At 35.4% G+C, this 26392-nt stretch overlaps 1 protein-coding gene and 1 non-coding gene across 5 annotated transcripts; both read right to left on the bottom strand.

Moving 5' to 3' along the window:
* Positions 1-26392, bottom strand: LOC111078896 (membrane-associated progesterone receptor component 1). 4 transcript variants are annotated; one of them, XM_041595884.1, is made up of 5 exons: positions 25293-25321; positions 18973-19023; positions 15299-15687; positions 849-1001; positions 1-793 (listed from the first exon to the last, which is right to left on the bottom strand). In XM_041595884.1, exons 3-5 carry the CDS (start codon positions 15684-15686, stop codon positions 486-488), a joined length of 849 nt encoding a protein of 282 aa, XP_041451818.1. In that variant the 5' UTR covers position 15687; positions 18973-19023; positions 25293-25321; the 3' UTR covers positions 1-485. The 4 variants fall into 4 exon arrangements, with proteins under 4 accessions (XP_041451818.1, XP_022229521.1, XP_022229520.1 ...); XM_022373829.2 differs by lacking the exons at positions 18973-19023; positions 25293-25321 and adding an exon at positions 26290-26392; XM_022373828.2 differs by lacking the exons at positions 18973-19023; positions 25293-25321 and adding an exon at positions 25483-25538.
* Positions 2090-2255, bottom strand: LOC121405271. Its single transcript, XR_005968441.1, has one exon. It is a non-coding gene; the product is annotated as a U1 spliceosomal RNA (small nuclear RNA).

The raw sequence follows: 26392 nt of genomic DNA, 5'->3' as shown, positions 1-26392 counted from the left end.
TTAAGGTTATTAAAAATTTTATTTTTATTGCCGATTAGCTTGTATACATAGATTCCCACCAAAATGTTGCATAGATTTTTGTTTAAATACATATCCACATATGGAATATTTATATACAATTTTAAATTTGTATGATATTAAATTACTTTTCCCAAGCCCTTTGATTCAATATTTTTTAATCTTGATCTTGACATCATGATCAAATTTTTTTTGTAATGTACCTATTGAACAAAATCACACAACGAAAATAAATTTGTAACAAAAATACATATGCGTGCACTGAGTGCGTCTACCTTCATAATGCTCTACATCGCTCCGTTTTAGTGATCTCATTAAGTTTTTTTTCATTGCACCAAATATGATTGTTTCTAACTTAAAAAAAACAGATATAATTTAAAAAAAAGCAAAATTTGCTGAATGCTTCTTAGGTTTCCGATTATGTATTGAAACTACAAACAGTTATAAAATTGTGAGCTTTTGCCTTGCTAACAATCGGTCAAGGGTAATTCACCTAATGGGCTGTTTTCGGTTGAAGGTGTGGCAAATGAAATGTTACTTCTGGCATTTTGATGTTCTTTAATGTTGTGATGATCTACTGCAATGGTGTTTTTAGCATCAATTTCTGTTTCCGATGCAACATTGTCCGACTGACGTTTCCGCAAGACGTTTAAAACATTAACTGATTGGGCAACAGTTTCTTCACTGCTAACAATATTTTCATCGTCATCATCGTCTTCATAGTTAGCAGGCTCCTCTCCTTTACGTAACAGCTTGCCCACAAGTTCATATTTCTCTAAAAATAACATGATAATCTTAAAAGTGAACATTATACTTTTTTCTTTGGTTACCCTTAAACTGCATTTCCCATTCACGCACTGAGTCCATTTCTACGGCACTCAGGTCGCTTAAGTCATCGAAGTCATCCTTATCATTTGAAACCACGCTAAATGTTGCCAAATTTCGTGAAGCGTCTCTTCCAGCGAATGTAGCATAGGGTCCTCCTGCAATTAGAAACCCCGCAAAAATTAGTACAGGCTTTAATAGCTCATGAAAGCTAGGCGGTCAAAACTAAACAAGTTTTTCTGGTGCTGCAAAGGAGTAATAGGATGGATGAGTAATACTCATGTGTTTTTGGCCCTCGTTTTATATCCGGTACTTAAAGGTTTTAGGAGTATTTTAGTTTTCTGGTGGATGTGTGCAACAGACAGGATGAGTCGTTTCCGACCCTATACTTTATCGTCGATATAACCATGTCTGTCTGTCCGTCTTGTTCGACGCCTAGTTCACAGAGACTATAAAAGCAGGAGCAACAAAATTGGGTGTAGACTCCTTTGATATCACAATGAATCAAGTTTTTTTTACCACGTCCCCACCGCTTCCACAAATGTGGGCAATCTTTGGCATCCACAATTTTGAAGATATTAGAAAACCTCAAACGCAGCATCTGTTGGTGTTTTTTTTGTTTATTTTAATATTCCTAGTGTTACCAGAGAGAAGAGAGAGACAGAAGTCCCAAAATGAGATAAAATGTTCTAAGATTCTAATCTATAAGCCATTAGGAGGAAGAGGATAAAGAATTGCAAAAATGAACATGAAAATGAATGAAGTGCGAGTAAAATTAAGAGAGATAGCAAAAAAAAGTATCAACCAAGGAACGAATTCGTTACTAATAAACAATAAGAATAAACCGAGAAAGAGCGCCATCTCTGGCGCTTATGTCATATTACTTATAACATATATGTGTAGTAACCCAGTGGACCAAAACTTCGTAAACGATATCGCAAACGTGAGTTACGCGAAACTCAAGCGGGTAAAACTATCGAATTTAGATCCAAAAACGATAATAAAATGAATCACTAGTCGCTCACTTTGTGGCAGTGAAAGTTTCGTTTTCGGTAGCTCGAAGAAGGTATCGCTTGCGGACCTTTTATAATATCTTTTGCGAGCCTTTTATGCTATCTTCTACGATACGTTTTTAATATCATTATCGAGCCGAAAGTAATATTAAAAGTAGCCCACTAGTAATATTAAAAGTAAATTAAAAATAATATTTTTTGTCTCGTATTTTGTTCGCATATTTATTATTTAAGTAGGGACGGCGCAAACGCTATTCCCGGCTATCAAAATTTACACAGACGAGTTATTCACATTAGGAATAATCGCAAAAGTCATCTCTGCCGACGTGCAATGACCAAGTCTCACTCCGGAGGAACACGCTCGTGATCACGATTAACCTCTACGCCTCTGATCGGCATCGGGGTTTCCATGTCCTCACAGCCAAAAGCAGTTGGGAATTATAAACCTATCCTACTGCTACGACTTTAGTCGACGCTTGGTTTTAGTACAATAAATGCTCTTTTCTAAGTCCGTCTGCGAACATTTGGCGATACTTTACCGGTAGCTAGCTATTTTCTCCGTTATGTTTTACTTTCTTGTCAATTTTTCACTCAATTTTAAGCCCGTTTGCGTAATTTTTGCGAGACTTAAACGTCCCCTGCTTTTTGTCCGCTCAATGCCCTTTTTTGAGTCCGCATGCGCACATTTAGCGAGACTTTACCGGTAGCTAGCTATATTTCCGTTTTTTTTTACTTTCTTGTACAGTTTTCACTCAATTTTAAGTCCGTTTGCAATAATTTTGCGATACTTAAACGTCCCATGCTTTTTGTCCGCTAAATGCTCTTTTTTGAGTCCGCTTGCGGACATTGAGCGAGGCTTCAGTAACAACTCACGGATTTTTATCATTTCTAAGTCCGTTTACGAACATTTTGCGATAGTTCCGCTTTACTATCGTCTTGTGGTCCACTGGGAAAAGTCACATAAATCACATACATACATACATTCAATGAAATAGTAGTGCCGCACATCACTACTTTCAAAAATATTTTTGAGATATTTCTAGTCTTTCAAATTGAACAAGTGATACCTTTACGGAAAGCCGGGAATGTAAGCATTAGAACAAGCCCAAAATCAGCTTAGGGCAGAGCACTCACCAATACTCCCAAACCAAAACACAAATACGAATAAGCGAACAGTGCAATCTCGAAGAAAAGACAACAACAAAATTATAACAAAAGTCGGGCAACACCAATCAGAGAAGAGACAAACCCGGTTTTTTCTGGATACACATACAAAGTTTTTTGCATGTGTTGGGCTTTCGGTATGCTGGTACACAGAACAAACTGTGATGCATACATGAATTGGTTTCCTATGATGGGGGCAATTACAAAAAAGAAAGGGCTCGCAGGGCAATGGGCCTAGGCATCGCTGTATTAGAAACTCAAAGAAACACCGTTGCATTTGCATTCCATCTTCTTGTTTTTCATGACTTTAGAAAACTACCCATGATATCTGCTGTTCAATGAAATAGAAGTGCTGGGTTAAATTAATTTTAAAAAATGAAAAAGTAAAACATATTAATTTAAATTAATTTAAGTAAGCTCAATTTAGATATCAAATAATTTGATGAAAGAAAGTTTTGGACATAGCGGTACTTTTGATTTTGAAGCGTTGAAGAAATCAGTGTTCGGTCCAGAAGACGAGAGCTAAGAGTTAGACTAAAAACTTAAGATTAAGACTAAGGAGGTATAATGGGATTGAAAACTAAGTTGTATGCACTCTCACTATTGTATTTAACCCAATTAACTATAACAAGTAGACTGAAAATCGATTTTGTATACAAAAAGTTCTCTTTTTGAGGATGGTCGGCGATGGTCGAAAACAAGACCAATGCCTTCAATATCCTCAAAAATTATGAACAAAATTTAAAATCGCTCTGCCAGTGATGGGACAGTTCGTAGACGGTTGATTCAACATTATTTGAATGAAAGAAGTCCCAGAAAGCTCCGCGTTTGGGTCTGAAAGTACATAGATGCACGACTTCAGTTTGGAACGAGAAGGAACGTGCGAGTCGCTTCTTGGGACGCGACTCTCCTTATACCCGTACTCAGTCAGTATATACATTTTTGAGCATATGATTTTTTAGAATTTTAGAATAAAAAAAAAATTGTACATTTTACATTTGTTTGCTACATCTGATATCTACATCTACAATGTATATACATCCAACATGTAGATTGTACATGTTCCATTTAGATTCTAAATCTCCTCCGCTAGGGGATGCTCGCGCACTGAACGCGGCAGAGTGTGCGAGCGAGAAAGAGATAGGTACCGGGTAGGTGGCAGGGGGATGCAGAGGAAGCAACAGAAAATTAATTTCTTCATTTTGGCTATAATTTTGATCCGATCTGATTCAGATTCGGCAGTCTGGTAGATATGGGTATTGTGTACGATACTGCGCTTTTAGTTTTATTGTATCTTTAAAATTGTGCCTGCCACAGATTTTCATCCTTTGTGGGGCGGAAGGGGGCAGGGCGAAATTTTGAAATACACTTGTAGCAGTGTGATATCACATGAGTCTGGAAACCAAATTTGGTTTCTCTAGCCCTTATAGTCTCTGAGATCCAGGCGCTCATCGAGACGGACAGACGGACATAGCTATATCGACTCGGCTATTGATGCTGATGAAGAATATATATACTTTATGGGGTCGGAAACGTTTCCTTCTCTGCGTTGCACACATCCACTTTTACCACAAATCTGATATACCCCTTAACTCTTTTTTGAGTACGGGTATAAAAACGCATGTGGAATGGCCTGTGTTCACAGTGATAAAAGTGCGTTTGACTGATGATAGTAAAGTTATATTTTATGGTAAGATAGACTCAAAAGAATATGTTTGGCATTCACAGAAATCCAATTACCACCCAAAATCCTGAAAAAAACGAGAAGGAACGTGCGAGTCGCTTCTGGGGACGCGACTCTACTTATACCCGTACTCAGTCAGCATAAACATTTTTAAGCATATGATTTTTTAAAATTTTAGAATTAAAAAAAAAATTTTACATTTAACATTTTTTTGCTACATCTGCTATCTACATCTACAATGTATATTCTACATCTAACATGTAAATTGTACATGTTCCAATTAGATTCTACATCTCCTCCGCTAGGGGTTGCTCGCGCACTGGACGCGGCAGAGTGTGCGAGCGAGAAGGAAAATGAGTTGCGTTATCGTGGGCGGGAGGGGGAGGGGAAGCAACTGAAAATTAATTTCTTCATTCTGGCTATAATTATGATCTGATCTGATTCAGATTCGGCAGTCTGGTAGATATGGTCATTCTCTACGATACTGCGTTTTTAGTTTTATCGTATCTTTAAAAATGTGCCTGCCACAGATTTTCGTCCTTTGTGGAGGCGGAAGGGGGCGGGGCGAAATTTTGAAATACACTTGTAGCAGTGGGATATCACATGAGTCTGGAAACCAAATTTGGTTGCCCTAGCTCTTATAGTCTCTAAGATCTAGGCGCTCATCGAGACAGACAGACAGACAGACAGACGGACAGACAGACATGGCTCTATCGACTCGGCTATTGATGCTGATCAAGAATATATATACTTTATGGGGTCGGAAACGTTTCCTTCTCTGCGTTACACACATCCACTTTTACCACAAATCTAATATACCCCTTAACTCTTTTTTGAGTACGGGTATAAAAATAGCATTGCTCATGCTAGGCTGAGCCTTATGGGGCCCAGCTCATATGAGCTAATAATTTCTAGCCTGGCGTTTGAGTATGGTATGGTATTGAGCAAAACTGTGAATGTAGGCATACTTTAGAACACATTAAAACAGTTGAAAAATTCCTGTTAAAAGGATCTTCTAGCCGGATAATGACTTGAAACACCCAGAAAAGGACGCTAGGAATTGATTTTTATCGGAAAAGATCGACGTTTTGCCATGGCCAACTGCCAAACTGGATATAAATGTCATCGAAATCGTATGCTGGAATACCAAATACATTGTTGAAACTGCAAATCCGTCAATCAGAGCAAAGTTTTAGCAAGTGGTTCAAGGATTATTGGCTCAAATCCTTTTGAAGCGTTGGCAAGAGATTAAAAACCAAATTGATTAAAAACTAAATATTGAAGCTCCAGAATCATGAAGAACATGAAATATATGTTTTAATTTGAGTTTCGTTGTTTTTAAATTTTCTAAAAAAAACACTACTTTTTAATTGAACAGCATATTTAATGGGTATTCGGCTTATGTCATGTAAAAGAAGAGGATGGAATTAAAATTTTTGGATATTTCTTCGGTTTTCTAATGCTAACAGTTCAGTTTATTCAAAAAGGTAAGATTTGTTCAATTTGGATAACTGGAATTGTCTCAAAAAGAGATTGAATGTGATGAGGAGCGACACTACTATTTCATTGAACACCAAGCTTGCTTGCACTTCGTTCATCTATTTTCCACTTAGCGACCTATTTGATTAGAATCTTAAAATATTTATTCTGCATCCATTTTTACACAACTGTTTCTTATTCTGCTATATCTGTGACTCTCTCTCTCTTTTCTCACACTAAAACCAGTCTTTATATCTCGCTCCTCTCCGCCAGAGGGCGAACACTACACGAGGAAGAGTGTGTGAGAGAGAGAGGGAGAATGAGTATACGCCTAGAAGGAGGTAGCGTAGCCACTGCAAATTAAATTCTTCATTTTGACTAAAATAATGATCCGTTCTGATCCAGATTCTGCAATCTGGTAAATATGATCATTCTTCATGAATCTCTCATTTCGGGTTTCTTGTATCTTTAAAATTGTTAGCACAGGGTTTTGTCACTAACCATTAAGTATATAGATAGATTCATACAACGAACGTGTCGCAGCTGAGTTTTCTGTCCCAGCTCCCAGGGCCTTCGGCTCTGTGAGGCTGAGGCATTCGGGTCGGGAGCCAGGCCATTCGGGTCGGGAACTGGGCCGTTCGGCATGTATGACTCATGGCGGGAAGCGAAAGCAAGCTGAGAATTGCAAATGGATGTGTGTTAACAGACACGAAAAAATATTTATCAATTCTTATTTTCCGAAACCGTTTTGAGTTTGTTCCGTTTCCAGGTTACGTAAATGTGTGTGTGCCATGTATTCACACATACTTTGCTTGTGTGTGGGCTCTACAATTTTTTGCCGCTTGAACTGAATTTCGGTTTTTTGTTTCGTTTTCGGCGTTATATGGATCGTAAAAGCAGTTCTCTCAAAAATATATGTATGTACATTTTTGGATAAAGTCGATATTACGGCAGCAACGAAGTCGAAAGCCGACGCCAGTTGCATAATATTTATGTACATATGTAAGTAACAATCAATGTATATGATAAATAATTGATTAAAGGTAAAAAATCTACATATGTACAGTTGTGTTCAATGAAATAGTAGCGCCGCACCTCATCACTTTCAAAACTCTTTTTGAGACACTTCCAGCTATCCAAATTGAACAAATGATACCTTTTTAAATAGACTGGACTGTTAGCATTAGAAAACCGAAGAAATATCCATACATTTCAGTTCCATCTTCTTGTTTTACATGACATAAGCCAAATACCCATAAAATATGCTGTTCAATGAAATAGTAGTGTTTTTTTAGAAAATTAAAAAAAAACAACGAAACTCAAATAAAAACATATATTTCATGTTCTTCACGTTTCTTGAGCTTTAATATTTAGTTTTTTATTAATTTGGTTTTCATTGCGAACTTGCACCGGCCGGCTATGGGTCATTAATCTCTTGCCAACGCTTCAATAGGATTTGAGCCAATAATCCGTGAACCACTTGCTAAAACTTGGCTCTGGTTCACGGATTTGCAGTTGCAACAATGTATTTGGTATTCCAGCATAAGATTTCGATGAGATTTATATCCAGTTGGACAGTTGGCCATGGAAAAAGTCGATCCTTTCCGATAAAAATAAATCCTAGCGAGCTTTTCTAGGCATTTTTAGTCATTATCCTGTTAAAAGATCCTGTTAACATGAATTTTTCAACTGTAATATGAATGTAATGTATTCGAAAGTATACCTACATACACAGTTTCGCTCAAAACCACACTATACTCAAACGCCAGGCTAGAAAGAACTAGCTTATAAGAGCTGGGCCCCATAGGGCTCAGCTAGAATGCCCAATGCTAATTTTTTCATGATTTTAGGTGGTAATCGGATTTCTGTGAATGCCAAACATAATCTTTTGAGTTTATCTTAACATATAATACAACTTTACTATCTTTAGTCAAAAGTATTTTTGTCACTGTGACACAGGCCATTCCACATGCGTTTTTCCAAACTGAAGTCGTGCACCCATGTACTCTCAGACCCAAACGCGGACCTTTCTGGGACTTCAAATAATGTGTAATCAACCGTCTAAGAACCGTCACATCACTGACAGAGCGATTTAAAATTTTTTTCATAATTTTTGAGGATATTAAAGGCCTGGTCTTGCCTTCGACCATCCTCTAAAAAATAATTGTTTCGCATAAACAATCGATTTCCAGTCTACTTCTTTTAGTTAATTGGGTTAAATACAATAGTGAGAGTGCCTACAACTTAGTTTTCTTCCTGCCTTAAGTTTTTAGTCTAACTCTTAGGTCTCCTCTTCTGGACCGAGCAATGATTTCTTCAACGCCTCAAAATCAAAAGTACCGCTATGTCCAAAACTTTCTTTCATCAAATTATTCAAAAACCAAATTGAGCTTACGGATGGTGACTTATTTAAAAAAATTTGCTTTGTTTTTTCATTTTTAAAAATTAATTTAACCCAGCACTACTATTTCATTGAACAGCAGATATCATGGGTAGTTGTCTAAAGTCATAAATAACAACAAGATAGAATGCAAATGTAATGGGGTTTCTTCAAGTTTCTAATGCTTACATTCCAGGCTTTCCGTAAAGGTATCACTTGTTCAATTTGAAAGACTAGAAATATCTCAAAAAGGGTTTTGAAAGTGATGAGGTGCGGCACTACTATTTCATTGAACACAACTGTATATAAAAATACGATTCTTTGCATTATGTATTAATATATATAAAAAGAATAAGAAATATATATAGAAAAGTTCTCTGAAAAAAAGGAATTTATTGACAAAGTTGCAAAGTCGAAAATCGAAGGCATTTTCACAATATTTATGTACATACACATTTAATTTAGTATATACATATGTACATATCTAAAACAGGGATATGGATATGTAAGTGTGTAATTTCAAATAAATAAAACAATTACATCTTGTATTTTTATATTTTATTTATTTCCCACGCCCACCCCCACCCACCACCCACCCGCCCACCCTCAAAACGAAACAAAAAATCGAAACCCAGTTCAAGCGGCAAAAAATTGTAGAGCCCACACACAAGCACAGTATGTGTGAATACATGGCACACACACATTTACGTAACCTGGAAACGGAACAACCGATCCGAATGCCTCAGCCTCATAGAGCCGAAGGCCCTGGGAGCTGGGACAGAAAACTCAGCTGCGACACGTTTGTTGTATGAAAAGGCAGTACACATACTACACAAGAACAGTGTGATACGGGGGCTGCTATTTAAGTTTGTGGCCTAGTCATAAAAAAGTCTATATATTCCTGATCAGCATCAATAGCCGATTCGATATAGCCATGTCTTTCTGTCCGTCCGTCCTTATTTTTAGTCGCTTAGTTCTCAGAGACTAAGACCGCTGTGATAATCACACTGTTACAAGTGTATTTTAAAATTTCGCTCCGCCCCTTCCGATCAAACAAAGGACACAAATCTGTAGCAGCCACAATTTTGAAGATACATATCTATCAGATTTCTGAATGTAATACAGATCGGATCATTATTATAGCCAAAATTAATTTCTTTAATTTTCAATTTCTCACCACGCCACAAGCAGCGCTCCAGACGCTACCTATTCTCTTTCTCGCTCGCACACACTCTGTCCTGTGCAGTGCGTGACCTTTCGCGGAGAAGATGTAGAATCTACATGATAGATGTAGAATATACATTGTAGATGTAGATGAAATCAGGGACCGTAAATAATGATTATTAATTTTTTGTTTAATAAAAACAATCACATACTTATGATAGACAAAAAAACAAAATGGATTATGCCAAAATCTTTTTTTTTCAATTTTTATTTTCTGATTTTTATACCCGTACTCAAAAAAGAGTTAAGGGGTATATTAGATTTTTGGTAAAAGTGGATGTGTGTAACGCAGAGAATGAAAATTTTCCGACCCCATAAAGTATATATATTCTTGATCAGCATCAATAGCCGAGTCGATAGAGCCATGTCTGTCTGTCCGTCTGTCCGTCTTGTTTGACGCCTGGATCTCAGAGACTATAAAAGCTAGAGGAACCAAATTTTGTTTCTTGACTCATGTGATATCCCACTGCTACAAGTGTATTTCAAAATTTCGCCCCGCCCCCTTCCGCCACCATAAAGGACGAAAATCTGTGGCAGCCACAATTTTAAAGATATGATAAAACTAAAAACGCAGTACCGTAGAGAATGACCATATCTACCAGATTGCCGAATCTGAATCAGATCGGATCATAATTATAGCCAGAATGAAGAAATTCATTTTCAGTTGCTTCCCCTTCCCCACCCGGCAAACGACAACGCAACTCATTCTCCTTCTCGCTCGCACACTCTGCCGCGTTCAGTGCGCGAGCAACCCATAGTACATCTGGAATCTGGAACAAAACTACCCACAACCGGCACCTCTCTCCTACATGTGTAACAACCCTTTAGCTCCCACATTTTTGTCATAGATTTTTTTATTGAGTTGCCTTTTATTTTTCTAGGGAACTTTTACTACTTTCATGAATAAACCCTGGCTCAGCGTGTCAGTGTCAGTGTCTCGTTGGTAAACAATTTTTAATGCACATAATATTTGTTTAACTTAGTTTTAATTGAAGTGCACTATTACGCAATTCAAACAAAAAATAGTAACGAATTTCGATTAAATGAAAAAATTAACTTAACTTGAAAGTAATCTTCATAATAAATATTTTTATGTGCACTTTTTTCTTATCCTATTTAATATCAATAATGGTAAGGTATCAATAGCTTGGCTAGTCAATATTATGACGGTGTTTGTGGTTGTTTTTGTATATTAAGGAGTTTTTTATATTTTACGGTGTTTTATATTCATATCACTACTTCATGACATTTAATTGCGATTTTAGTGCGTTTACATTAAGTAATGCTTTGATTTATTTGTCAGTGTGTGTTGTGAAATGATCTAATATATTTCAGTGTGTTTGTTACGTTTTCTGTTAATTTGGTTGATTTGTGTGTGTGTTACAGGAAAAAATGTCAGCCAGACGCCAGGAGGTCCAGTTTCACCGTCGAAAAAATTGTGCAACAAATATGGAAAATAGTAGAACAGGTGAACGAATCCAAGAAGATAACGAAAATTTGCGTACCACAAGTGGTACGAAATGAACTTAATCAAAATAGACAATTGGAACGGAGACAAGGGCAAGATCTGGTAATTTCACTCTTAAAAAAAAAAAAACCGACAACGCCAACAAGTACATCGAGCATTTACATCCGCTTTGTTTCTTAGTCTCGCATTGCAGTACGAGCCACTCGCTCATCCGAAAGTGCTGATTGGTGCTATGGTCAACATATTTCCACATTTTCATGCCCTCTAATTTCTACACCAGTCAGATGGCATGTACTGCGCATCAAAAAACGTGCAAGACCTGAAGGTCTGCTCACTAGCACGAATCTAGATTAAAACCTGTTCTTGCAGACCATTCGAACATTCAATTCATGCTTCAAATTGTCATCGTACGGAGCAAGATAAATTCAATTCAAAATTTAAAATTAAAAGACAAGTGTAGCACCAAGTGGGCTCATTGCTGCCAATGTCAAACGAAGCACAAAGCTGGACGAAGTACTAAATGAGCAAAATTGATTATTTAAATATTAAAATTACACATGCACATATTGGAATTACAATCACGCTATTGTCATCAATCCTGATAAAACACCAGATGGAGATCACGTGCGTTGATTCAAAGATCCAGTTTTTGACAACGTTGCGGGGTTCATGGATTGCGCACAAATTTTTACACTCAAGAAAAGTCGAAAAAAAAATTATATCCTGTGTCTTTATATTTTTTGTGTATAGGTGCACTAATAAGGCGTCGTTTCATGTTTTGTTCAATAAAATCTATGCAGAAACGGTGGAGCTAAAATTGGTAGACCAAACCTCCGAAACTAACATTTTACTGCTAGTTTTTTTCGTCTTTTCCTTAGTTTTTATACCCGTACTCAAAAAAGAGTTAAGGGGTATATTAGATTTGTGGTAAAAGTGGATGTGTGTAACGCAGGGAAGGAAACGTTTCCGACCCCATAAAGCATATATATTCTTGATCAGCATCAATAGCCGAGTCGATATAGCCATGTCTGTCTGTCCGTCTTGTTGAGCGCCTAGATCTCAGAGACTATAAGAGCTAGGGCAACCAAATTAAGTTTCCAGACTCATGTGATATCACACTGCTACAAGTGTATTTCAAAATTTTCTTCCCGCCCCTTCCGCCTTCATAAAGAACGAAAATCTGTGGCAGGCTAATTTTTAAAGATACGATAAAACTAAAAACGCAGTATCGTAGAGAATACCCATATCTACCAGATTACCGAATCTGAATCAGATCGAATAATAATTATAGCCAGAATGAAGAAATTAATTTTCTGTTGGTTCTTCCGCCCCCTCCTGCCAAAAAGACCCACTACCTATCTCTTTCTCGCTCGCACACTCTGCCGCGTTCAGTGCGCGAACAACCCCTAGCGTAGGAGATGTAGAATATGAATGGTACTTCTAAATTCTACATGTCAGATGTAAAATATACATTGTAGCTGTAGATGTAGATAGCAGATGTAGCAAAAAAATTTAATATGCAATTTTTTTTTTAGTTTTAAAATTCTAAAAAATCATAAGCTCAAAAATGTATATACTGACTGAGTACGGGTACAAGTAGAGTCGAGTCCCCTGAAGCGACTCACACGTTCCTTCTCGTTAAAGTACAAATTTTGAAGAAAAAAAACCCCGCTCAAGGTTCGATTTTGCAAAGTAGTGTAATTTACTGAAAATGCTTTAAAATAATTATTAGATATAGGCGAAGGAGAAGTTTCTATAAAATTGCCAATAGATTTCTGCAAAATTTTTCAATCGCAAAATGCTCTCAGTGAACGTGAATTGAACGTTGGATCACCGGTAATTTGACTAAGAAACCAAATGTTGCCTGCGAAAAATAGTTTGACAGGTTAGTAACCTGGGCACTGCGAAGCAAGTGCGCAGGGGCCTTTTCCCCTAGTAAATACAATTGCGAAAAAAATAATAGCACCATCACAATACATTTTGTTCTTGATAAAAAAAAAATGCGATTAATCTTGTTATTTTAAACAATTTTAGTTTGGTTTATATTGCTTGGTATTCCCCATAAAAAAAAAAAAAAAAACAGTGATACCGCTCTTCAAATTTCTGTCTACATATTTTTTTTGGAATCCCCTGTATTTCGCGGAACTGCCTTTGCATTCTGCACGTGCGCATTAGTTTTAACTAAGAACTCATTGTTTGCAGTTGTTATCATAAAAGTTAAAAATAATAACTACAATGTGACGTGGAAAGCACTGCACTGCGGAGAAGCGCGATCTTATCAAAATTGATATTGGATGGAAATACTTACAGAGAAGTTTGTCGATTGGTAGGATGCTCCAATAAAATGATTAAAAACGCCTTAAACTATGGAGAAAAGACTGAAACACGTGGACGAAAACGATCTATGACCCCTCTTCATGTCAAAAGACTGATTCTTCAGAGCAAGAAGGATCCCTTCAAGCCTGCTACTGAGCTTAAAAAAGATCTTAAAATATATGCGACGGACCAAACAGTTCGCACATATCTTAGGTACCACTTTTAAACGCGACACATTTGCCAGGGATCATGCAAATTGGACTTTCCAAAAATGGAGAAATATTTTATGGTCAGATGGGTCCAAAGTGGTTATGTTTGGTGGAAAGGGATCTCAATCAGACGTTATACGACTAAAGAAAACTGAATACAAACCCCAGTACACCACAAAAACTATTAAGCATGGAGGGTGTAGTGTAATGGTATGGGCCTGCTTCTCCTACTATGGAGTAGGTCCAATACATTGGATATACATGCCTCCCTTTGCAGAATATGAAATGAAACACACCAGCAAGAAAGTAAAGGAATGGTTCAGGGCAAACTCTGTGAATGTTTTGGAGTGGCCTGCTCAGTCGCCTGACCTGAATCCAATCGAAAATCTGTGGTCCGACGCAAAGAAGGCCGTTGCTTCTAAGCCAAACACTATCGGATCACATTGGGAAGAAATTAAAGAGTCCTGGTCCAAAATTTCCCTAAAACGATGCCAGGACTTAGTTGATTCCATGCCAAGACGCTGCGCAGCTGTTATTGCCAATAAAGGACAATGTACTAAATATTAAATTATGCATATAGATTTAGTATTAACATTTAAAAATGGTTAACTATTGAATTCGTTACATATTGCTTATTTTTTTAAATTTTAAATCCATTTTTAAAAAGTGGTGCTATTTTTTGTTCGCCTAGTTTTATGAATTTCAAAAAAGTTCCTTAAATAACTTAAAAACTTTACAAAAAAATATGATTTTTTTGTATGCCCAGGTTTGTTAGAGTCTCCCATTTATAAAAATGTGCTTAAAGTTTGCTTAAAGCTTAAAATGCGAGTTTGGCAATTATTTAAAAATTGCGTGTGGTGGTGGTGCTATTATTTTTTTCACAGCTGTATATATGTATATACATTTTATATAAGTAAGTGCCTTATTGTGTAAAATGTTGCATAAGTTTTAAACTACTTTCCATTAATTAAGTTAAATGCCTTTTGCAACTAATTTGTCTGATTCTGGACAAAGAATGAATAATATCGTGCATAGGAACTGCATTAAAAATTAATGTTTAAATGGTATCCACTTCTAACATATTATGGAACAATATAGACTACTACAGTTATTGCTACTTTAACATTGCTTATATTAAAATAAATTAATCGAAAATGCATTCTTATAAATATTTATTATGAATTAATTTAATTTAATTTATTAATTTGAAGTTAAGTTTATTTCCTCATTTAATCGAAATTTATTAATATTATTTTTGTACATATTGCGTAAAATTTTCATAGTTAAAAATAAAACTGCGTACTAAAAATTTCGTTATCAATTCCATTTGAATTATATTTTTAAACTAATAATGCAAACGGATTGAAAACGTAGTCCGAACATTATCGTCTCTGGAAATGATTAATTTTAATACGAATAGTAGTAACAGAATAGTATAAGTAACAATAGGAATAGTACATCGAATATAAAATATAAAGACGTAAATGGCCATATTAAAATATATAGATATAGTCTCACCTGGCCCATAAAATCGTTTTCCTTTGCTAACGTCGTAAACATTTCCATTAACTGCCACCAAAACTCGACCATCAAGTTGATTGCCATCGAACTGTCGTAGTTCTTTTACAGTTAAATCGCGTCGTATTTTGGGAAGTTCTGGTACAGTTGGTTTCTGAACACTGGAACTTGGTACTTCGGTGCGATCACGCACAATTTTGTATAAAAGAAAGACTATTACTGCTAAAAGGGCTAGGTTCATCGGACTATACAAAATTTCACGTAGTATATTTCCTACAAACGAGGACTCGTCCAATGCTTCATGGCTAACAATATTTCCAGTTGTTCCAAGGTTTTCTTTAGAGTCCATATTCGCTGCTTTTTTACCATGTAAATTCACTACGGCCATACTATATTATAAGAAAATACACTCGTTAGTATGTTTTGATTATTTTCACTTCATACTCATATTTATACAGGGTGCATTATTAATGTCGGTATGGCCAAAAAAAAATGTGCCAACTCATTATATGTTGGTAAATTTCAAAGGTATTCATGTTTAAATGCCGAAATAATAAATGGCGCACCTTGTATTTCCAAATATATTTATAAATATATATATATGTACATTTACATAAATATGTATGTACATTAGGTTGGGCCAAAAAATTCAAACGGGACACCCCCTAGTTTTCTAGTTTTGTTACCTTGGATTTAATAGTAATTTACATGTTTTCATTTTTATTTTTATTTTTTATTTTTAAGAGGTTGCTACCGAATTTTACAAAAAATTTTAATCAAGAAAATTCAAACAAAATTTTTTTGCTGAATGAGTTGGATAATTGGTGAAATCTATTGCATATATATTGATCCCAATTAATATCATCATTAATCAGTTATTAGCAGTAAAAAACCTGCTCAATTTGTTGCGAACTAGTTAACTAAATATATCAACCTCAGCTGAACTTCTTGAGTTTCATTAATCGTTAATTTTTTAACAATAACTTACAAAAAATATATGAAATAGTTTCTAAGTTTCAATATTATTTGAAAAAGCCGACGAACTAAATTTTTTTTAATGTATATTTAACCAAAAAAGTGTATTTTCTTTTCGTGGTAACATTAAACTAAAAATTAAAAAAAAAAATGTATAATTTTATTGAATAAAAAAGAATAGAATTCGGTGGTGTCCCCTTAAAAAAACAAAAAAAAAACAAAATTTTTGGTCGAATTTTGGCCCAGCCAAAATTGTGCATACATATTTTTCGCATGAGCTAAATATTTATTGTGTTAATAAAAGTTAAAAATATATCGTTAGCCGAGATTGGGCCATTTTTCTACGATTTTTATAATACATATGTAAATAGTTGAATATGTAAGGGACTTTGTGGAAGAACTTTGATCATTCTTACTGACAAAATACCGAAAAACTATCTTTTACTGCTTAAAAGGTGTCTAATTGGTTAAATTAGCGGTTTCAATAAATTTAGAAAATAATATTGGGATGAACATACATATATGTATACATGGTAATGTGTGCTTTTTTTACTCTAAATTTTTGGATTCGGTGGACGTTTCTATAGAAATGCCCATTTACAAAACAGCCGGTTGAAGTCTTAAAGTTGAAGCCTTAGATCCAAATTTCTACACAAGTCGGAATATGGTACAAAAACTAAGGCTGTAATAAGTAAAGAGCAAGTCTGTGAGCATCGAACTCTCATGACTCAATGCAAAGATCAGGAACAATAATGGTTTTTAAGTGAGATAATTCAGAATTCAGAGAGTTAAAGGAATGCTATAATGCTCCATATTTAAAGAGACTGAAATTGATGACAAAACCAGCACTGAACTATACTCAGACCGGGGCTATTGGTTGCTCGGAAATTCGTATCGCAATTCATACAATTATATTGTATACATATTAGGGCGGTTCTTATTTTCGAAATTTCTGAATTTCAAAAGTCTCAGGGTCTTAAAATGTTCCTTTTGTTATGAAACAATAAAATAAAAAGTTTAAGCCCGATTGGAATTCGTTTAGAGGTGCAGACTTGAGGTCAAAGTTTAAAAAAATACGATATTTTGACAATGTTTGTATGGAAGCTATACCTTATATCGCTCTGATCGGACTGATTTTTTTATATGATTTAAAATATGAGAATATAACTCTTCTCCAAAAATGTAAACTTAATTGGTTAATATTTAATTTTTAAATTTTTTCTTCCGCTTGGTCAATATTTTTAAGACCCTGAGACCTTTAAAATTCAGAAATTTCGAAAATAAGAACCGCCCTAATACATATATTGCATTGCATATGCCCTATGCTCTTTTTTTAACGGTCCAACTATTTCTCACGGGTACACAAAAAACGGTCATCTTTGATTAGTAAGCCTTCTTTGCCGTTTACACTTTTGAGTTTAAGCTCCTGTAAAATCCTTAGAGCTAAGCCAATCCTTGTGATTTTTTTATACCCGCACTCAAAAAGGGGTAAGGGGTATATTAGATTTGTGATAAAAGTGGATGTGTGTAACGCAGAGAAGGAAACGTTTCCGACCCCATAAAGTATATATATTCTTGATCAGCATCAATAGCCGAGTCGATAGAGCCATGTCTGTCTGTCCGTCTGGTTTGTCGCCTGGATCTCAGAGACTATAAAAGCTAGAGCCGCCAAATTTTGTTTCCAGACTCATGTGATATCCACTGCTACAAGTGCATTTCAAAATTTCGCCCCGCCCCCTTCCGCCTCCACAAAGGACGAAAATCTGTGGCAGGCACAATTTTAAAAATACGATAAAATGGAAGATTGCCGAATCTGAATCAGATCGGATCATAATTATAGCCAGAATGGAGAAATAATTTTCAGTTGCTTCCCCCGCCTACTTTAGCAAGAGACCCGTTACTCATTTTCTTTCTCGCTCGCTCACTCTGCCTCGTTATGTACGCGAGCGCCCTCTAGCGGTTAGATGTAGAATCTACATAGTATATGTAGATGTAGATAACTTATGTAGCAAAAAATGTAACAAGTAAACATTTTTTTTAATTCTAAAGTTCTAAAAAATCAGAAGCTTAAAAATGTATATACTGACTGAGTACGGGTATAAGTAGAGTCGCGTCCCGAGAAGACACTCACACGAGAAGGAGTTCTCGTTTTTTTTTTGTATATATTATTTAATTGTATAGAAATGAAACCAAACAATAATTATAATTAAAAGAAATTATCTTCCCTATGGCGGAAATTTCGGTTTTTTTTTGCATTAACCTTCCCGGTAAAGCTAGAAAGTTGAAGCTTCGCATATGGGCTGCTCATATTATTAATTTTCTGACCGAAATCAACGTTTTTAATTTTTTAATAGTTTAATAATGATAATAGTTAAATGGTTATAATTATTTATTATTGTTACTTAACGGCATCACAACGTGCCGTAACCGGCCCAAGTGTGTCGGGTTCCTGGCGATCCCGACAACCGCCTCAACCTAACCTAACCTAACCTACTTAACAAATAAAATGTATCCACAGGATAATTTTATGGCAAGAATTTTCATTACTTATTTTCATGTTTTTTTTTCAGATATAATTCTCTTTTTTTTACATACATAGCTTAAATATCTTACAACTTTTTGCAATAAACTTAATCATTCTGAACAGCTTTTAAATACAGCTATAAATTAAAACAGAATTTTTTGTAGGTGTAGCTTACCGTCTGGGAAATATTATCCAATGATAATGATCATAATCAAATATCGACCGTCTGAATATATTAAATTAATTCGAAATTGCGCAAATATGCGCTTAAGTTGTTAACTCGGTTTAAATATACATACAATAACACACACTATAACATAAGCAAAATGACCAACCCAGCGCAATCTTACTACTTCTACTCAAACAAAGATTACCATTTTGAGGTTAGGCTAGAAATAAAACAACTGCCAATAAAAGCGTTAAAATCAGAACCAAACAAAACAACATCTAACTAACGCATTCTAAACTACATTCTTAATACCTTGATGTAAACTATCCATATAAAATATTGTTATTTGGTTGCTTTAAATGGAGCTGGGGGACCTTCAAACGTAGACAATATTTACAGCCACAATAAAACAGAGAAAATTAAAATTTTGATAGGCTCAAACAGCCGACTTTAAAGGGCTACCAAAAAGCCAGGGATGGCTAAAAAAATATTTTTTTTTTGTATTTTTATGCAGAACGGACATTTATTTAAAGGGAGTATAAATAAAATGATGATAATATTACAACTTAATTTTGGGGTTAATGCCAAAAAAAAAAGGCACTTCCGCCCAATGTGCGGCGGCTGGAACCCGGTTAACTTCCAACCGCCGGTTGGAAAGCAAAAGGCAACCCTGATCAAGTAGAAAAGGTGAGTTTGCTTGCGCCATGCCGAAGATCACTTTTCAGCAAGACGGGGATCCGAAAAACACGGCTAAAATCGTCATAAATTGGGTCAATAATGAGAGGTTTCACTTAATGCAGTGGCCTACCCAAATCTCAGATCTACATCCAATTGAAAATATATAGGCTCTGCTTAAAAAATATTGGAAAAGTATGAATCTGCACCGGGATTGGATGAGCTTCAGGACCGCGTGCAAACTAAGTCGCGCATGATACCTGTCGGATACGTACCACATTTAGTCGAGAGTATGCCCAAATGTATTCAGCGTGTGATAAAAGCTTAGGGCGTTTGCCCAAAACATTTATAAAAAGTTATGAATCTAACCAATTGCAAACGTGCAGTGGATAAATTGTGGATACATTGACTTTTTTTTGAAATAGCTAAAAACTGTTAGTAAATATGATTTCTTTAAATTATATTTAAACCACAAGGATTGACTCGGTTTTAAGGATTTTCCAGGCGCTTAAACTCAAAAGTGATGAACATGCATCAATGCATGCTCGCCACTGTATGTAAGTTAACGAGTGCTAACCAATTGTACACTGGGCGGAGGAATATCTGCCAAGTTTGCCTTTTTCAGGCGTGGGATCGGACGATCGTGGGCGATCCCCCCCTAAAATTTGCGTGGATGTCAGCATTTTCTATACTGAGCTGCGCCGGCGTCGCGACCAACAGCAGAGGGCTCGTGGTCGCCGATCTGAGTTAGGATAGTTTAGTTTTTATTTGATTCGTCGAGCTGCAAGAACGTATTCGTCTTTCATTGCCTCATTAATTACTCAAACTATTGAACAAAAACAATATTACCATCTATTGAATAAAGAATACGATGAATATAATATCCCGTCGTCTAATACTTAATCAAGTTTACTTGTATATTCCTAAACAAGACAGAGAGCTGAGATTGCAAAGCCATGTCCATCTGTTTTTTTTGGGCCTGTGAGGAGTTACATATATGTAGATACATACAGTGATACAGTGAAAAAATAATAGAAACGACAATTTTTTTTCGCATTTTTCAAAATTTTTTTCAGTTAAAATTTTAATACTTTTTATATAGTTATGTATCAAAACATAAAAAAATAATAGTATAAAAAAAATGAGTGTAGCAAAAATAAATTTTTTCATTTTTAGGGCCTGGAAAAAATAATAGAAACGGCAGACTTAAAGCTATGAAAAACAGTTTCTTAGCTTCAAAGGCTAGTAAGTCAACTTTTAGCTTATATATTTGGAAGTGACACCGCGATTTTTAGTGACTTCCACCCATCTGCGACCTATGGAATCCACTAGTTAGTCACAAATGGATGGATCCATAGAGAACCATTCGGACTTAACTTTTTGAAAAAAATCATTCATATTTTTGGTCATATAGCCACCAGTCCTTTTCATTAAGATCTCCTGAAGGTGATCTATGGGATTAAAATCTGATCTTCTATCAGGCCAATCCATCAGGGAAACATCTTTGTCCAGGAACCATTTCTTGGTCAGCATTTTCGAGTTATTTGGGTCATTATCCTGATCGAACCACCACTTTAATGGTATTTCCTATTCAGAATTATACTGTCCAGTATATTTACATAGTCGGAGGCACACATTTTTTTCTATATTCAAAGTATGGACCAATAACCGAATGGGTAAAGTATCCCCACAAAATTATGTGCCCACAGCCATGCATACCCGATTTAAGAGAATACCTGGGTCATGAGAACTAGTATTAAGATGCCTAATATGAAGTTCCCCAACAAATATAAGCCATTTGACCTTAGTTTCATATGACTTTAATATATTTATCTAACTTGAACGACATAAATGCACCTTCTCGAAATTTTCTCGGTTTATAAACTTTTTTTTGGAAAGTAATGGTATATTTTTTGAGCCATATGACCTTTTAAACGGACATCAATCAGCCTATTCCTTATAGTACGACTACTTACCCGAGCATTAAGATAATTTTTTAGATCTACCGACGATTGAAAGGTTTTTTTTGGATTTTCGAACAATGCGCCTGTCTAAATGAACAGAATACCTCAGGAATAGGTATTTCATATCTTCTTTTGTCTCTAGTCGATGAAACATTACCTCTATAATTTGATTTCAACTATTTTATTACAATATAAAAACAAAATTTGAATGCGTTTCTATTATTTTTTCCAAGACAAAAACGTGGTTTTCCTACAAATTAGTTTACCCACCTAATAATTTTTACGAAAGAAGCCCAAGAGAGAATCCAAAATAAACACCCATTATCCTGAAACCAAGCACAGTTGATTTCATTGAAAAAATTTGCTCCAAAAATTAGATATTTGGTTTCAAATTTGAATGCGCATGCCGTTTCTATTATTTTTTCCATCACTGATCTGATCGAGTACTTAGAATCGAAACAGAGAGACGGGCTACGTGGCTGTACTATCAACTCGGGTGTTAATGTTGATTACCATTGTAATCAATAATAAGTGTGTATGTATTAGAGTCCTGCGTGGCTTCACACACAATTACAATCTAAAGATGGTTATAGACCAGAGGTGGGCACGCCGTGGCTCTTTTCGTTATGTGCTATGGGAGACGCCAGCAAGTCGTCCCAGACGGTAGTCGCTCGCGTTCAGCGATCTGTGAAACTTTACATAAACAATGCCACTGAAATTTGAAGTCAAAGAGGCGGCAAAGCGACGGTGGTGGTTGTTGTTTTATTTTTGTCTGGCTGCGCATTGGCTCTCCTGCACACGACTGTTCTAGACTAGGGGTCGGCACGCATACACACTCATGTTTTAGTGAGTTTGTGTGCGAAGACAACAGACACTCATTTCTCTGAAGCTGCGGCAGCCGAGCAATTGTGCACAGGCCACACGAAATTGGTTCTCTGCCGATGCGGCAGCCGAGCCGAGCCACACAAAGCTTATACGTGTGCCGACTGCGCTGCCAGAAATTTTTTTTAAGGTGCATCTAAACGATGCAGCGGCTGCACGGCAGCATACGTGCGAAGTTTACGATCTCATTTCACGCATGCAATCATAATGCATGCATGCAATCAATCTGTCTGACAAAAGCTGCTTGCAAAATGCTGCAGAGTGTGAACAATGCGTGCAGCCTCACAGACGTAAAAACTTCATGTGCAGACGCTGCACCGTCTAAAACCACCTTAAAATAATAAACTCGAATTGAATTGAGTGCCACGCACACAATGAAACGAGTCTATATTAATGTGAGTGTGTGTTGAGTTTCACAGTACTCGGCGTTCTGTAATGAGTTAGAATCAGGGACCGTAATCATAATAAGCTATATTTTAAAAATCACACAATAATAATTTTGTTTAAGTTTTTAAGATAATCATTATTGATAATAATTATTTGTATTAATTATTATTAATAATTATCCATAATAATGTTTGAGCAAAAAAGTGAAAACTCAAATATAATGTTTAAATTTTGAGTTCTATTTTTTCTCAAAAATAAAACTCAAAGTTAAATAATGAAAACATCATGGTGAGCTGGAAAAAAATGTATACATATCCTTACTAATTCAGTCAAGAAAAAAACCATAAACAGGTTTTTGGATATGTATAACAAAATTTTTTTAAATTTTTATAAAAATATGTAGGGAAGAGTTTTAATACATATTAGTTTTAACCAAGTCAACACTGTAAAAAAGATTAAATCTAAAAAAAACTGATTTTAATGCGCTACTTCACATGCAAGCAATGTGCTTCTGATTGTGATGAGTAATTTGCAAATTCTCGTCTTTTTGTTTCTTTCCAATCCAGTAGATATTCACCAAAAAATAACGAAAAGTTGGGAAGAGAAGAGGTTAAAGTATCCCAATTTTTTTAAATTGTATATGGTTGTGCACTCTATTCCTGCAACTCGAGTCAGTGTAGAGAGAACGCTTGCTGCTTTGAAATCGGTGCTAACAGACTGGGATGCAACCTCTTACCGGAGTCTTTGCAAAAACTTATTTTTGTAACATTAATAAAAATAATTCATTACGGAAAAAAATGTATGTATTATTAAAAAAAAATCATATAGATTTTCCTAAAAACAAGTTTTTGTCTTTTGTGTTTTGTGTTTGTCTTGACTCACTTATCAAGGTTATGCAATGCAATTTAAGTCAAAATTGAATCATTATTTTTGAGTTTTCCTTTTTTTTTTTTGCTCAAACATTATCATTATGGATAATTATTATTAATATATAAAAATGAATCCCTATTTCCCTTGGTCCCGGCATCACGCGTGAACGGCTAGACCGATTTCGCTAATTTTTTTTTATACCCGTACTCAAAAAAGAGTTAAGGGGTATATTAAATTTGTGGTAAAAGTGGATGTGTGTAACGTAGAGAAGGAAAAGTTTTCCGACCCCATAAAGTATATATATTCTTGATCAGCATCAATAGCCGAGTCGATATAGCCATGTCTGTCTGTCCGTCCGTCCGTCTGTCCGTCTCGATGAGCGCCTGGATCTCAGAGACTATAAGAGCTAGGGCAACCAAATTTGGTTTCCACACTCATGTGATATCACACTGCTACAAGTGTATTTCAGAATTTCGCCCCGCCCCCTTCCGCCCCCACAAAGGACGAAAATCTGTGGCAGCCACAATTTTAAAGATACGATAAGACTAAAAACGCAGTATAGTAGAGAATGCCCATATCTACCAGATTGCCGAATCTGAATCAGATCGGATCATAATTATAGCCAGAATGAAGAAATTAATTTTCAGTTGCTTCCCCTCCCCCTCCTCGCACAAACGACAACGCAACTCATTTTCCTTCTCGCTCGCACACTCTGCCGCGCTCAGTGCGCGAGCAACCCCTAGCGGAGGAGATGTAGAATCTAAATGGTACATGTAGAATATACATGTTAGATGTATAATATACATTGTAGATGTAGATAGCAGATGTAGCAAAAAAATGTTAAATTTTTTTTTTTTTTTAAGTTCTAAATAATTATATGCTTAAAAATGTATATGCTGACTGAGTACGGGTATAAGTAGAGTCGCGTCCCCAGAAGCGACTCACACGTTCCTTCTCGTTTTTATTGTGTTTGTTATTGTCAGAAGGTTTTAATGAAAGAAAAAATTAAGAAAATTGCGCGGAAAAATATAAAATTTAAGAATACTCGGAAAATGTTAGTATTGTTGTGTTAAGTGTTACATACATCAAAAAATAGATTCAATCGGTTTAGAGTGTTTATATAGTACAGATGAAATAATCTGTTTAGAATGATTTGGCTAAGTGTTTAAAAATAGTTTAAAAGTGCTGAATAAGTCGGAAAATTGTGCGGAAAATGTAGAATAAATTTGTGATATGTTTTGAAAATTTTTTTGTGTGTGTGGTGGAGGAAGTAGGCGGGGCGAAATTTTGAAATAAACTTGTAACAGTGTGATATCACAGTCTGGAAACAAATTTGTTTCCTCAAGCTCTTATAGTCTATGAGAACTAGGCGACAAACGAGACGGACATGCCTATATCGACTCGGCTATTGATGCTGATCAAGAATATATATACTTTATGGGGTCGGACACGTTTCCTTCTCTGCGTTACACACATCCACTTTTATCAAAAATACAATATACCCCTAAGCTCTCTGAGTACTGTTATAAAAATATATTCAATATTTACGGTTCCTGGTTAGAATGAAGGATGTTGGAAAATTTTGGCGGTAGTAGATACTTGTCTATTGTCATGAAAACCAAGGAGTGCAGATGTAACGGGATTTTCCGTTGTCTATTGCTGTGCAGAACTTATTTGAATTCGTGCCACTTCGATTAAAAGATGTGCGAACGAGCCTTATGTGAGCGCATTATTTTACTTAAACTTTATCGGCACCGAATTCTGTTTCTCTTTGAGCATTGTTGATTCGAAATATTGTTTTGAAATTCGTGCAGACCGCTAGTATCAATGCATGCATCCTTCTTTCTGTGTTCAACAAACATCTGGTTCATATACATATGTAGTCTGTAAAGTATAAATGTGTGAATTTTTTCATCAGTTAGGTAAGAAAGTATTTCTATATTTAATATTATAAACATAAAATCATTAATTTAGGAATGTGTGAGTAAATATGTACATCTGTGTATTTTGATTACTGTATAATCGTTTAACATAGAAAATTGTGCATATCATGAACATTGTACGTATTGTATTTCCCGTGACTCTGAATTGTTTTTTTCAGACGTATTTTAATTAAAAGTCGAAGTTATATATTTATTCATTTATTCATATGCAATGGAGCTTAGCAATATCATTATAAAAGGACAAGAAGATTATCAGTAAGTACTAGGCCAGTAGGTATACTTACTATATTTAAGAATCCTATCATTGTCCTTGTCGAAATTCATATACATATATTAAATTGTTAAATAGATATTTAAGATATTCCACCGTTTAAATAATATAAAACGGTGCTATCGGCTATCAGTTATAAAAACACTGTAACACACATTCAAATTTATGAATGTACATATGTACCTATGTATATATGTACATTATAAACACGAATTCAATTTTCTTATCTGCAAGCAAAGACACTATGCGACCCGACAAGACAATTTTGCCTTATTTACTCAGTTTTTAAACTTGGAAATAAAGAAATAAATATATTCTCTAGTAACCATACCAGTTTAAACTATGGAAAACTGTAATAATAATTACTCATTTAAAAAAAAAAATTAATATTCTATTGACATATGAACAGTGACTGATGTTTTGTAGCAGACTAA

Source organism: Drosophila obscura, unplaced genomic scaffold (genome assembly GCF_018151105.1).
Source record: "Drosophila obscura isolate BZ-5 IFL unplaced genomic scaffold, ASM1815110v1 contig_87, whole genome shotgun sequence".
Lineage (NCBI taxonomy): Eukaryota > Metazoa > Arthropoda > Insecta > Diptera > Drosophilidae > Drosophila > Drosophila obscura.
Note: the sequence above shows the minus strand (reverse complement) of the source record. Positions and strands in the feature narration are given on the sequence as shown.